At 63.7% G+C, this 13,427-nt stretch overlaps 1 protein-coding gene across 1 annotated transcript in view; it reads right to left on the reverse strand.

Moving 5' to 3' along the window:
- FGF18 (fibroblast growth factor 18) overlaps positions 1-13,427 on the reverse strand; it is a 28,559-nt gene extending 15,132 nt beyond the window's left edge. The window contains exons 1-3 of the mRNA XM_056133114.1: positions 13,289-13,427; positions 13,114-13,150; positions 413-593 (exon numbers count right to left, since the gene is read on the reverse strand). Of these exons, the coding sequence (XP_055989089.1) occupies positions 413-593; positions 13,114-13,150; positions 13,289-13,320 (250 nt within the window). The 5' untranslated portion in view covers positions 13,321-13,427. The remainder of the gene's footprint in view (positions 1-412; positions 594-13,113; positions 13,151-13,288) is intronic.

Genomic DNA, 13,427 nt, shown 5'->3' on the forward strand with positions numbered 1-13,427 from the left:
TCACACACACACACACACACTCAGTTTAAGAACTGACGCGCACTCCCACATCACACTTCCTACGCTCCCACACACACTCCCACACCCATGCCCCCACATTCACACTTACATACGCAACGCACATTCTGTTCGCCCACACGTGACACACCCGCACGCTCCCCCGTGACTCACTCGCGCGTGTCCGGGCACACTCCCGATCACACTTGCGCGATACGTGCTCACACGCACACTCCATTCGGAAACGCTGGCTCACGCCTGCCCGTACGACACACTCCTACGCCCACGCTCGCACAGACGCCAGCCCAGCCCGCCGCCACACACACAGCTGCAGAGTATTGCCCCGAGGCTCCCGGGCACCCCCACCCGCCCTTCCCAGACCGGAGCCGGGGGGTGGGCCGCGGCGGGCACCTACCATACTTGTCCCCGTCCTCGCCGCGGGCGCTGATCCTGCGGCCCAGCACCTGGATGTGTTTCCCGCTGGTCCGGCTGTAGAGCTGGTACAGCCGCAGCTGCTTCCGGCTCACATCGTCCCGCGCCCGCGTCTGGTTCTCCACGTGGATGCGGAAGTCCACGTTCTCCTCAGCCGCCAGCACCTGGGCAGGGACAGGGACGTGGGTGAGCCGGCCTGGGCGCCCCCTGCCAGGGCCGCCCCTGCCCGTCACAACAGCAGCAGGGACCCTCCCTGCAGCTCTGACCTGTGGCGGGCGGCAGGAGGCACCCGGGTCCACACCGAGGGGGCGAGCAAGGGGGGGGGGTCCCCGGTGCAGATGGAGGGAGGTCAGGCGGGCGGCATGCTGGCCACGCCAAGCCCGCCACATCTGCGCCCCTCGGAGAAGCCCCTCTTGTCTCTGTGTCTCCCGTGGAAGTTCTTGGGGTCCCTCTAGTCTGACCACACCACCTGGGGTCACCCCGGCTGCCCCACCCCCAGCTCTCCATTCCCCAGTCCCTCCCCAAGCCTGCCCTCCCCCTGCCCTCTCCAGCCGCTTGCTCAGACACCGTGGCCATGCGCCCGGAGTGTCCCCTGACACTTGGGGGGGGGGGAAGTTCCCACATGGGGACCAGAGAGAGAGAGAGAAAGAGAGAGTCCAGGGGGGCAGGGGCAGGCCCTGCACGTGGCTGACTCAGATGCGATTCCTGAAATCGGCTCCCCAAGTTTCACTCCCCAAGTTAAGTACAAGTCTTGGACATCCCTAGAAGTCCTGAGCGCTGCTGGGGTGACCCAGATGATCCCCAGGACACCCAAGGGAAAGAGACGGGGGAGGGGTGGAGGGAGGGAAGGAGGGAGGGAGGAGAGGAGGGACGGGAACAGATGGAAGGGAGAGGAGAAAGACGCCCTCGTGGCTCAGGCCTTACCAGTGGAGATTCCCTTCGACCCTGACCCTGGCCGCTGGCCGGTCCCTGCTCCCCTGAGCCTGGCAGACACAGTACACCCCTGGCCTCAGGACCTTTGCACGGCTCTGCCAGCCGCCACCTGTGCCCTTCCTGACTTGGACTCTCCGCAGGGCTGTGCCCAGATGTCACACGCTCGCTTGCTGCTCTGAGGCCAGCCCTCCTGGCCGTCCCCTGTGCCCCCAACCCCGGTCCAAGCTCTGACTCGCTTTCCCTTCACCGACCGACACTGCTGATCACTGCCTCAGCCTTTGGTCTGTGCCCACAGGCCCCCGCCCCTGTGGACATCGCCAGCACCCCGAGATTAGAACTGTCTCGCTGGCCGCTGCCAGACCCACCCAGCATGACAGAGAGTCAGACTTTATCCACTGAGTGAACCGAGGGGCAGACAAACATTGGCTGAACGAGGCAACGAACGTCAGAAAGACCCAAACCCCAACATCCCGCTAGTGTTGACATAGGCCTGGGGGGGTCAGGAGAGGCAGGGAGGGGTTTAGGGTCGACCCCCAGCACCAGGCAAGGTCCTGTGGGTGCCCCTGGCATGCCCCTCCCCCGCAAGATGGACCGCTCTCCAGGTACAGGGTTAAGGCTTCGTGTGTCCTCCCGGATTGTTGGCCGCCACGTGGCCCTCTGAGCAGAGAGCAGGGAATGACCTCAGAACCCCAAACCAAACTCAAATAGGTTTCCCTTCGCCCTCCTCGGCGATGCCCATCCCCCAGGCTGACGGCTGGGCTGGATGCTACGTTTGCGGGGGAGGCAAGAGGTGACGCCATCCTTCCTCCTGGCTGGCTGTGCTCACGGAGCACTCCTGGCGGGACTCAGGAGACCGGGGTGGGGGTAGGGGGTCGAACCCTGGTCAGCTATATGCGAGGCAGGGTCCCAACTGCTGTGCTGCCCCTCCAGCCCCCTGAGCTGATCTGTGCCTGAGGGCATGACTCCCGAGATGGAGCACCCAAATATGCCCTCACCTGAGCTCTCCTGGGCCAGGCGGGGCCCTCCGTGTCCTTCCCAGTCCTGGGCCTGTGGCTATCGCCGACCCGCCCTGCGTCGTCCCCCAACTCCCGGCCGAGTCAGACCCAATGTCACCCCAGCCCCCGCCGCCGCACCCATGTGGAAGGGTGGTCCCAAGTCACAGGAGGGGAAACCAAGGCTGCCAAGTCCCCCCTCCTGGGCTGCTGCCAAGACAGCCCGCATCATCTTGGGGCTTTTATTTGGGCGGGGAAGGGTTACCCACATCCGGGTTCAAGGCTTGGTGCCGGGAAACAGGGGGTCACTCCTGGCAGAGCGGGGGTCCAACCCGGGCCTCGTGCGTGCAGAGCCTGGCTGAGTCGTTTGTCCTCTTCAGCCCAGGACCGCCCCCCTGACACACACACACATCCCTTAAGATGAGGTTCACTTGCAGTGGGGGGTCCCCGCTCTGGCCTGTGACCCCCAGTTCACAGATGGAGAAGCGGGCACTGTGAGAAGTTGGGGGGGGGGAATGATCCCAGCCCTTCGGCCTGGCGAGGCAGGGTCACCCCTGAAGGCCAGAGTCCAGAAACTGGGAGCGTACATCCGGGGGGCATCCCCGCCACCTGGGGTCCCCACCTTCCTGGAGCGGCCAGCCTGCCCTCTGAGTCTCCGCTCGCCTTATCGACCGGAGGTCAAAGCAATCTCCTCCCCCGTGCCCCGGGGGCCGTGCCCTGCCCCAGTGGCCAGCCTCCCAGTAATGATTTTCTCCCCGGCCCACTGGCCAGAGGCAGCGGGGTGACCGGGGTCAGCGGGGGCTCACCGGTGGCCCTTCCTCAGCACGTAGGCGGACAATCCATCTTGCACGGCCCACCTGGCCCCGCGGAAGGAACTGCGGGACCTCGGAAAAGCAGGGGGACACCTGGTTCCTGGGTGGGACCTCCGGGGGCGCCCCTGCCTTCCTTCAGACGCCTCCCCCGGGCCCTGAGTCCCAAAGACTGGGTGGGACCAAGAGCGTATCTTTTTTTTTTTTTTTTTTTACTTTTTGGGTCGCACCTGGTGATGCACAGGGGTTCCTCCTGGCTCTGCACTCAGGAATTACTCCTGGCAGTGCTCAGGGGACCATATGGGATGCTGGGATTCGAACCCAGGTCAGCTGTATGCAAGACAAACGCCCTACCCGCTGTGCTATCGCTGCAGCCCAGAAGAGTGTATCTGAAGGAAAAAACCGGGGGCCAAACGGATAGCACGAGGGGTAAAGGTGCTGGCCTTGCATGGGGCCAACCCTGGTTCCATCCCCGGCACCCTACATGGTCCCTGGGGCCCTGCCAGGAGTGAGCCCTGAGCACTGCTTGGTGTATTTGAACCGGAATACAAAAAATATTTTTCTTGGGGCTGGAGCGATAGCACAGTGGGTAGGGCGTTTGCATTTCACGAGGCCGACCCGGGTTCGATTTCCAGCATCCCATAGGGTCCCCCAAGCACTGCCAGGAGTAATTCCTGAGTGCAGAGCCAGGAATAATCCCTGTGCATCACTGGGCATGACCCAAAAAGAAAAAAAAAAAGTTTTTTTGACTGGCTGGGGGTGGGGTGGGGGAGGGGTTGGAGCCAGAGCCCAGGGCTCCGGTGTGTGATGCGGCTCTCTGGGCCACTGACCGTTTCCTGGTGTCGCCCAGGCACCCGTGGAGTGCACACAGCCCTGCAGACAGTGGCTCGAGTTCCTGCCCCTCGCTTCCGGCCTGCCCCACCCCCTCCCAGGGCAGGGTCCCTGGAGCACTGGGAGGCTGCAGAGAAAGGCGGCCTTCCCGCATCCACAACTCTGCACCTTCCCCTGGGGCCCGGCAGCTTTCCTCGCGGGAGGGACAGCCGGTTGTGGCGTCCCCCTCAGCTGAGGGCCCCAGCGACCAGTCCTGGTGGAAAGTCTCGCACACACACCCCCATCCTGTAACTGTACATGGCAATGGGAAGCACCCCCAAAACAAGCCTGCCTCTCTGCCCCCAGCACACCCCACCCCAGCTGGTCGCCGCCTGCTGCCCGAGGTCCTGGTAGGCCCGCTGACCCCCAACACAAGATGTCTTGGCGCACAAAGAGGTGGGGGTGAGCCCCTACCATGACACTACCAACAGGGGACCCCCCCCCCCAGTTCTGTCCTCATCCTCACTGTCCTCCTCAAAATCCTGCTGTTCTTCCTCCTCACATCCCCTTTCACCACCTCCTCCTCACTGTCCTCCTCACAATCCTCCCCCCATAGTCTCGTCCCCAGAGTCCCCTCCCCGCAGTCTCCTCCTCCGCAGTCTCCTCACAGTCTCCTTACAGCCTCGTCAGTCTCCTCACAGTCTCCTCAGTCTCCTCACAGCCTCTTCAGTCTCCTCACAGTCTCCTCCTTCAGTCTCCTGAGCCTCCTCACAGTCTCCTACTCGGTCCTCCTCGCAGTCCTCCGCAGTCTCCTCACAGTCTCCTCCTCAGTTCTCCTCACACTCCTCCTCAGTCCTCCTCAGTCTCCTCACACTCCTTAGTCCTCCTCGCAGTCCTCCTCCTCGGTCTCCTCACAGTCCTCTTCAGTCTCTTCAGTCTCCTCCCCCTCAGACTCCTCAGCCTCTTCACAGCCTCCTCCCTTCACAGTCCTCAATCCTCACCGTCCTCACAGTCCTCCTCACAATCTCCTTTTCAGTCACCTCCTCATGGTCCTCTCCATAAGTCTCCTCCTCAGTCCTCTCCCTCCCCATCCTCCTCCTCCTCCTCCCCGCTCTCCCTCCTCCTCCTCTTTCTCCTCCTCCTCCTCCTCCTCGGGCTTCCAGAACTCCACCTTCTGCTCTCGGACCCACGCCCTGCATGAGCTCCTGGAGTGGTGCCCCGCGAGCAAAGGGCTCCCTCTCGGCTCTCCCCATACACTTCCTCGACAGTGGCCACCTGGGCTGCCCGCCCCCGTGCTGGGGCCTTGGGGCTGGGTGGCTCCTTCCACGGGGCTGACCTGGGCAGGGCCGGCCCCGCCCGAGGCTGCAGGCTGGCGCAGGCTGTGCGGCTCAGGTGCCAAGCCCTGCACTGCCCCTGTGCTGCCCCAGCTGGCACCCCCGCCACACGAGGGGGAGGGGGCCCACCCCCTGGTTCAGGCTTTGGCGCTGTGGACACCCCCGCCCCGCCCAGCCTTCTCCCCTTTCTCCCACCCCCTGCCCCAGCCTGTGCAGTAAGCGCGGGACCACTGATGCACTGACTGGCAGGCCCCGTCCACCACCATGGGGAGGGGTGCAGCCAGCCCCCTCCAGACTCCACACATCAGCCTGCTCCTGGTACGTCACCCAGTGCCCACTGCCCGCCGGGAGCCAACCGGGGGCAGACCCTGCTCCCGAGAGCCCAGGAGTGGGGGGACGGACAGGACCCTGGGGCGGCCCACCCTGTACTGTCCACCACTCTCTGATGGGTCCCCACGGGTCTGCTCTCCCCTCCCCAGGGGACACACACGCCTCTTCAGGATCTTCATGTTTGGTTGGGGGGGGGCATGCCTGGAAGGGCTCGGGGGCCCCGCAGTGCTCGGGCCGCTGGGTCAGTATTCAAGCCAGGGGCTGGAGAGATGGACAGTGGGAAAGGCGCTGGCCAGGCACTGCGCAGGGTCCCGAGCCCCACCCAGCAGTGAGCCCTGAGCACAGAACCAGGAGTAAGTCCTAAGCACTGCCGGGCGTGCCCCCTACCAAAAAAAGAAAAAAAAGGAAGAAGAAAGGAAAATAAAGGCATTCATTCAGGCCAGATCCCCCGCCCCCAGGTCCAGCCGAGGGCCACAGGCGCCTGCCCCCAGCACGGACCCCTCAGACTTGCCCCCGGCCAGGGAGGCTCCCCTTGCCCTGCAGGCCAGGCCGGTCCGCGGCCTCCCTTGACTTCCAGGAACCAGGAGCTGGCGGAGAAGCAGCCGCCTGCACCCAGAGATCGCATTTACTCAACACTCGGAAGGAGCCCGGCCGGGCACGGGGCCAAGGGCTTCCCCCGGTGACCACAGCCCGCCCTGCCGCAACCTCAAGAGGAGGCTCTACAAAGGAGGCCCAGGAACCGGCTCGAGCCGCAGCCAGGAATGTGGTGGCGGGAGGCGGGGGCTGGAGGGTGAGCTCCTACGCATCCCTGGGAGCCCCAAAGGAAAGGTGCACCGGGTCAGAGGAGGGTCAGAGAGCGGCGGGGAGTGGGGAGGGAGGGGAACCAGGCGGGCCGGGGTCAGTCATCTCTTCCCCGAGCATCCTGGGGTACTCTCTCGGGGCTCAAACACAGCGCAGGCCCCGTCAGTGCTCTCGCTGATGGCTACTAAGGAGCGGCCCCCTAAATGAGCACCTACTGCATCCCCCGTCTAAGTCACAGCTGCCAGACACAGGGCCGTGCCATGTCCCACAGGGTGAGGTGTGAGGCTCAGAGAGGTCAAGGGGACGGGACCAAGTCACCGAGCATGAGATGAGGGACACACAGACCTGAGGGCAGAGGCAAATCAAAGCAAGGCTGATGCCACTGTCCCCAGAAGCGTCCCTGCTGGGGGCTGGAGCGGCTCAGAGTGCGCATGCTCACACACGCACACACACTCTCATACACGCACTCACACACTCACACAAGCACACCCTCGGACACGCTCACACACAAGCACACACTCATACACTCACACATACACTCACATACGTGCACCCACACAAGCACACTCACACATTCATGTATGCACTCACACAGACATGCACACCATACACTCACACAAACTCATGCACACTCCAGACTGCATTCACACACTAGCATACCCTCATACAAGCACACACTCATACACACCATTCATACATATACATGCTCATGCACGCAGTCACACAAATGCACACGCCATACACTCTTACATAAACATACATACTCATACATGCACTCACATACACCCACTCACCTTATACTCACACCTAGCACCCACACTCAGACATACACTCACATATACACACCACACACTTCGACATATATCACACACACTCATGCATCTACACATGAGCACCCAGACACACTAACAAAACGTGAATGCACACTCACACACACACAAACACCCCTCGTATATATACACACTCATACACACTCACTCCAGACACATTAAAATGTCACCCACACCCACACCACCCCTATCTGCATACACACACCCACGCCCTGCCGCCCCCCAAGAGATGAGTCCGCTCACAGAGGAGACCCTCTGGGCACCGTCATCACACCGACCCCAGCGGAGCCCAGACGACCCAGAGACCACTAAGGACCGGGCTGAGGTGGCCCAGCACCAGGAACTCCGCCTCTCCTAGGGCAAGCCTGAGCACCACAGAGCACCATCTGGCCTCACAACACGGGGGGATAGGGAGAGAGGCCTGTCCAGCCTTGGCTCTGCAGAGGAGCCCAGGGACCCCAAACATCTCCCTGTGCCCCTCAGCAAACCTCAGGCAGGACTGTACTCCACCTGCTGCCCCAGGACCAATCCCGCTCTCAGCCCAGAGCATCAGCACACAGAGGAGCCCTCTGGGAGTGACCCAGCCCCAGAGACTCTACCCTGCCCCTAGCAAGGCGTGGCATCCAGAGGTGCTCTGACGGGGGGCAGTAAGGACCCTCGGAAACAGGGTCTTCCTTTGGGATGGGCGAGGGGGTCACTCTCCCGCCGGCGGTGCTGGTGCTTGAACCCAGGGCTCTGGCATGCAGAGCTCGTGCGCCGGCCGTTGGCACGATCTCCCCTGCCAGCAAGGTCAGGCCACAGGGCTCCAAGCCCCTGGACACCACCCGCTTAAGGTGTGGGATGCTGCTGCAGGTGGTTCCACAGCGGCCAACGCTGAGGCCCAGAGTGGGCAACTCACTCAGCCCAGGTCACCCAGCGAAGCCCTCGGAGCAGGCGGGCTGCTGGGTGGCATGAATGGGTCCCCGTGCCAGTGCCTCCCGCCTCTAGCTGTACCTATGCCCACACCAGCCGGTGCCCACCAGCCCTGGGGGTGGGGGGATCCCCCACTCCCACTTTTCTTGCAGAGCTCAGAGGTCACAGGAGCCCCCCCGCCCCTCGCCGTGACCCCCCTCTGAGGCGTGCAGGGTGGGTTGGAGGCCACGTGGTGGGCCAGACACGCTGGCCCCCGCCTTGGAACATGGGTAGTGCCAATCACCAGAAATTTGAAAAATCCTCCTCCTTATCTGGGAGCAGGTGACACTCCCTGCAGCAGGAATGTGAGCAGGCGGCTCCCCCGTCCCCCCACGCGGGAGAAGAAAAGGCCGGGAGAGGAGAGCGGAGAGCCCAGACCGCAGCCCACCCCGCAAAGCCGGTCCAGACCAGAAGGAGCAGGGGAGGCAGGGGGCTTAGCAGCAGACCCCAAGGCACAGCTCCCTGCTCCCACAGGGGGCGCTGGCACAGGGAGCAGCACAGCACAGATGGGCCTGCGGACCCCCCTCCACCAGCCCCTGAGCCCGGTCTCCTTCCTCGACATTCCCCGCCTCGGTTTCTGAGAAAGTCTGCCCGGCTCAGCTCGGGGGGAAGGAAGCCCAGAGCTTCAAGCTGGAGACAGCTCCGCGGGCCTTGAGCAGGCTCTTGACGTGCACAGGCCCTGGGGCCCCACCTGCCGCCCTGCAGGGGCCCCTGAGCACTGCGGGGGTGGCCCCAAACCACACAAACCTATATCTCAAACCCCATGTCTCAAGGCTCAGCCCCAACCTTGGTGAAGGCAGGCCCCACCGGCCAGTGTGTTGAGTGACTCCCTGATGGGACCATAGAATTCGGTTTCTGTTCGGTTTTTCAGGCCACACTGGGCAACGCTCAGGGCTGACCCCTGGCTCTGCACTCAGGGATCAACTCCTGGCAGAACCGGGTTGGGGATCGCCCCCGGGGGTGGGGTAGGGGGGCATGCAAGGCCAGCAAAGCACCTTCCCCACTGCATTACGGCCGCAGCCAAGATCCATTCGTTCCTAGGGGCCATGCTTGGCTGGTGGGGGGTGGGGGGTGGGGGGTGGGGAGGGCTTCCCGGGATGCGCTTCCCCCAACCCCACCCCTGCCCCAGCGGTGCTCTGTAGGGCTGAAGCTCGCACACTTGTTGGCGCTCCCACCTGGAGGTGACTGTCTGAAGGACCACCAAGGAGAGGCGGGAGAGATAAGACAGTAGGTAAGACACTTGCCTTGCACGCAGCTGACCCGGGTTCGATCCCCGGCATCCCACTGACTCCCACGAGCCCTGCCTGGAGCGACCCCTGAGTGCAGCTGGGTACAACCCCAAGAACAAAACCAAACAGAAAGTCCAGAAGAAGAAAGCCAAAGGAGTGTCCACTCTCGGGCTTGCTCCTTCCCCCGTGGGGTCCCGGAGGGCTCTCCCGTCCCCAAGGGCCCCCCCACCCCGGGACCCTCCCCCAGGAGGCCAGGTGTGGGGGTTGGTCAGGCGGCTCCAAACTTGACCGCACGCCAGCCAGCGCGGGAGCGGAAGGGGCCGGCGGGAGCCCCCGCGGACTGGGCAGGCGCGGCTGGACAATGTCCCGCAGGTGCCGGCCCAGCCCCACGTCATTGTCGGTGCCCAGCCAAGTGCAGAAAAGCAATTTACTGGTCACGCTGCCTGCTCCCCTCGGAAATTTTTAAGATTCTTCCGATTTGAGCGACCCGCCGTGTCCCAAGTCTTGTGGGGAAGGGTGGGTTTTTTTTGTGTTTTTTCCTTTTTTTAATTTATTAAATTCCCAGCTTCCCGCCACTTCCTGGGGTGGCCGGCGGCAGAGGGTGGAGCTCGCCACAGGGTCTGGCCGTGAATGTGCACAGGGAAATGTAGGATTGGGGGAGGGGGGTGCGGGGGGGGCCTGTAGGGTCTGGAGGCTGAAGAAGGGAAAGAGTCCAGAAACCGCTCTTAGAACTGGACGCGGCCCCCCGCAAACAGGGAGATGGGGGGAGCCAGGGGCACAGGTGGAACCATTCTCCAGAGGAGAGGAGGGACCCTCCTGGACCACATCTCTAGGACATTAGCCCCAGGGCCACCACTTTCCCAAATGATGACCCAAGGTACCCAGGGAGGCCAGATGGGGGTCTGGCTCCCCCAGAGTAAGACCAGATAGATGCCTTTGCCGTGCTGCAGGGTCAGCAGGAAGCCCTGCCCACACTCCCCCTCCCTAGCACCTCTCACAGCGCCCTAGAGATCTGGCCCACCGGACCTCCCGGTTCCCAGCCTGGACCCAGTGCCACAGGCAGCCGACTTCTCGGTCACACCCTCTAACTCTCTCGGTCACACCCCCCAACCCTCACCTGCCTCCACCCCACCTTTCTCCCCAGCAGGAATGGGGTATCAGGAAACCCCCTGGGGATCCTAGGATGTGCGCTGGGACAGCCAAGCCCCAGACACAAGCCTGCCTGGGGGTCTCCTTGTGCGTGGAGGTTTTCAGAACACCCCCGTCTCTGTGACTCCATCTGTCACTCCCGTCCAGGTGCAATGGTCCCCAGGTCCCAAAGCCAAGCCAGGCTGGGTGAGGGAAGGGAGGCCAGGGAAGGGGGAGGTGAGGGCCGGGAGAGGGAGGGGGGGGGCTCCCGACCTGCTCCCAGCTCTTGGGAGCTCTTCCCCGAGAGCCTGGCTCCAGCTCTGGCCTGGGGGGCCTAGGAGCCCTCCATCATCGGAACCCTGACCCCACAGTGCGCATGGCAGGACCTAGCGCCTCCTCTCCAGTCCCCAGACCCCCAAGCAGTAAGCACCTCTGGCACCCACAGCCCTGTGCCAATGTCAGTGCCCCCCTCGGCCCCCAGCTCTCTCCCAGGTCACACAGGCAGAGCCCCGGTGACCCAAGGGCCTGGCCTCTGCGCGGGGACTCAGCTGCAAGCCAGCAGGCCTGGCCTGGCACTGGCCTCTCAGACAGACCCCCACCCTCCCCCAGCCCCGCCCCGCCCCCACACAGGGTCACATCTGCTTTGGCAAACAGCCAGTCTGAAGTTCCCGACTCCAGCCCTATTGATTCACCGAGCCGCAGGGGGCCCTGGGCGGCCAACAGGAGGAAACATCCATCCCTGGTGCAGCCGGGCCATCCCGGGGAGCTCCCCCGGCTCCATGCCCATCCCCAGGGTGACGACCCTCTCCTGGACGGACGGCGCGGGAGCAGGGGCAGAAGACTCAGACACCCCCGAACACTGCAGAGGGCTGCTGGGGGTGTGTGAATGCACAGACATACAGATACGTACATGCACACACAGATACACAGACACACAGAGATACAAACACACACAGATATACAGACACACAGAGATACAGACACAAAGAGGTACAGACACACACAGATATACAGACAGACACACACAGACACACACAGATACAGACACACATATGCATAAACAATACACAGACACACAGAGATATAGACACACACAGAGATACAGACACACAGAGATACAGACACACAGAGGTACAGACACACACAGATACAGACACACATATGTAAACAGATACACGGACACACACAGACACACACAGATACAGACACAGAGATATACCGAAACACACACAAAGACAGACACACACACATACACATATGGACAGACACACAGATACACGGACACACACAAAGACACAGACACACAGATACACACACACAAAGACACATACACAGACATACACACATTCATACAGACAGACACAGAAAGATACACACACACACACACACACACACACACACAACACTCACTGCAGCCAAAACCCCAGGGCTTCTCTCTGGGCAGCCCACGGAACCGGGAGGCGACCCCCTAAGCATCCCTTGCAGGGGCAGCCAGTGAAGACACCTGCCCGGTGCTCAGGGAGGGCGTGGAAGGGGCGCTTGTGGCTCCTGGTCCAGCCCCCCCATCCCCATCTCCCGGGCAGGTCTAGGTGGGGGGCGCGGGGCAGCTGGCACTCCCCAGCCCTCCCCCCGCCCCGCTCCCATGCTGAGGCTGCCCAGGTCTGGTTCCAATCGGCGCTGAAGTCGCTCCCTCTTCCCCTCCTCTCCTTGCCTGCACCCCTCCCTTTCCCTTCATTTCCACGGCGTTCCAACTGTCTGCGTGCCAAGACCTTCCCGAGTCTGAGAGCTGCTGAAGTAACAGATCAGATTTTAGCAAGTGCTTTCCAGGCTGCGCGCCAAGCCCTCTTCTGATTCACGAGAGCGAGCGAGCGAGCGAGCGTGCGCGGGGAGCGAGGCGAGGTGAGGGCTCCATCACCTGGGGCCAGGGTGCTGGGACCCCCACCTTGGGGAGTTCGGGGCAGACCACCGCCCCTTGGCCCCCGGCGCCCCTCTGCCTCTGCTCCCGCTCCCCGGTCGGTCCTCTCCCGCGCGCTCCCTCCTTCCTCTCTTTCCTCCCTCTCTCCTTCTCCCTTTCTCTCAGTGCTGCAAACGCCTTCGAAACCACAAGAGTAATTTACAACTGAAGCTCTCGCTCCGCGGACTGAAAAAGCTGAAAAGCGCCTTTTTTGTTGTTGTTGTTGATGTTGTTGTTGGGAAGCAGCGCGCAGAAAGAAGGAAACGCTCCGGGTCCCAACTCCTCGGCGGCGGCGGCGGCGCTGGGCAGGGCGGACCGGGGCCCCGGGGCGCATCCACCGCGGCGGCCCCGAGCTCGGGGCGCCCCCGCGCGCGCCCGGCCGCAACGCCCCCGCGCCCCGCTGCCCGCGACCGGCCGGTCCCCCCGCGCGGCGGCGGTGCAGGGCGCGCGCGGAGCCGCCCTTCGGCGCCTGGGGAACAGGTGCACTGGGCTCGGCGCCCGGGAGGGGTGGGGCGCGGGGAGGGGGGCGCGGCACGGACCCCGAGCCGGGGGTGGGGGGGAGGTGCGCGCGGAGCCCACGTACCTGTACCTGGAAGCACAGCAGCAGGAAGTGTAAACACCTGCGGGGAGGAGAGACGGAGAGGGGCGGTCAGCGGCGCTTGGGGAAGGGGCGCGCGCGCGCGGGCGGACGGCCGGCCGGACGGCCGGACCGAGCGCCGGCCGGACGCGCGGACGGGCCGGGGCGCGCGGGCGCTTACAGGCAAGTGCAGGCGGAGGGCGCCGGATACATCGCTGGGCGGGGGGCAGGCGGCGGCTCCTAGCCCAGCCTGCACATGTCCGCTCCGCGCGGCCGGGACCGGGCGCCTCCGCCGCCGCCGCCGCCGCCGCCGCCGCTGC

Source organism: Sorex fumeus, unplaced genomic scaffold (assembly GCF_029834395.1).
Source record: "Sorex fumeus unplaced genomic scaffold, SorFum_2.1 ptg000097l, whole genome shotgun sequence".
In the NCBI taxonomy this organism is placed as follows: domain Eukaryota; kingdom Metazoa; phylum Chordata; class Mammalia; order Eulipotyphla; family Soricidae; genus Sorex; species Sorex fumeus.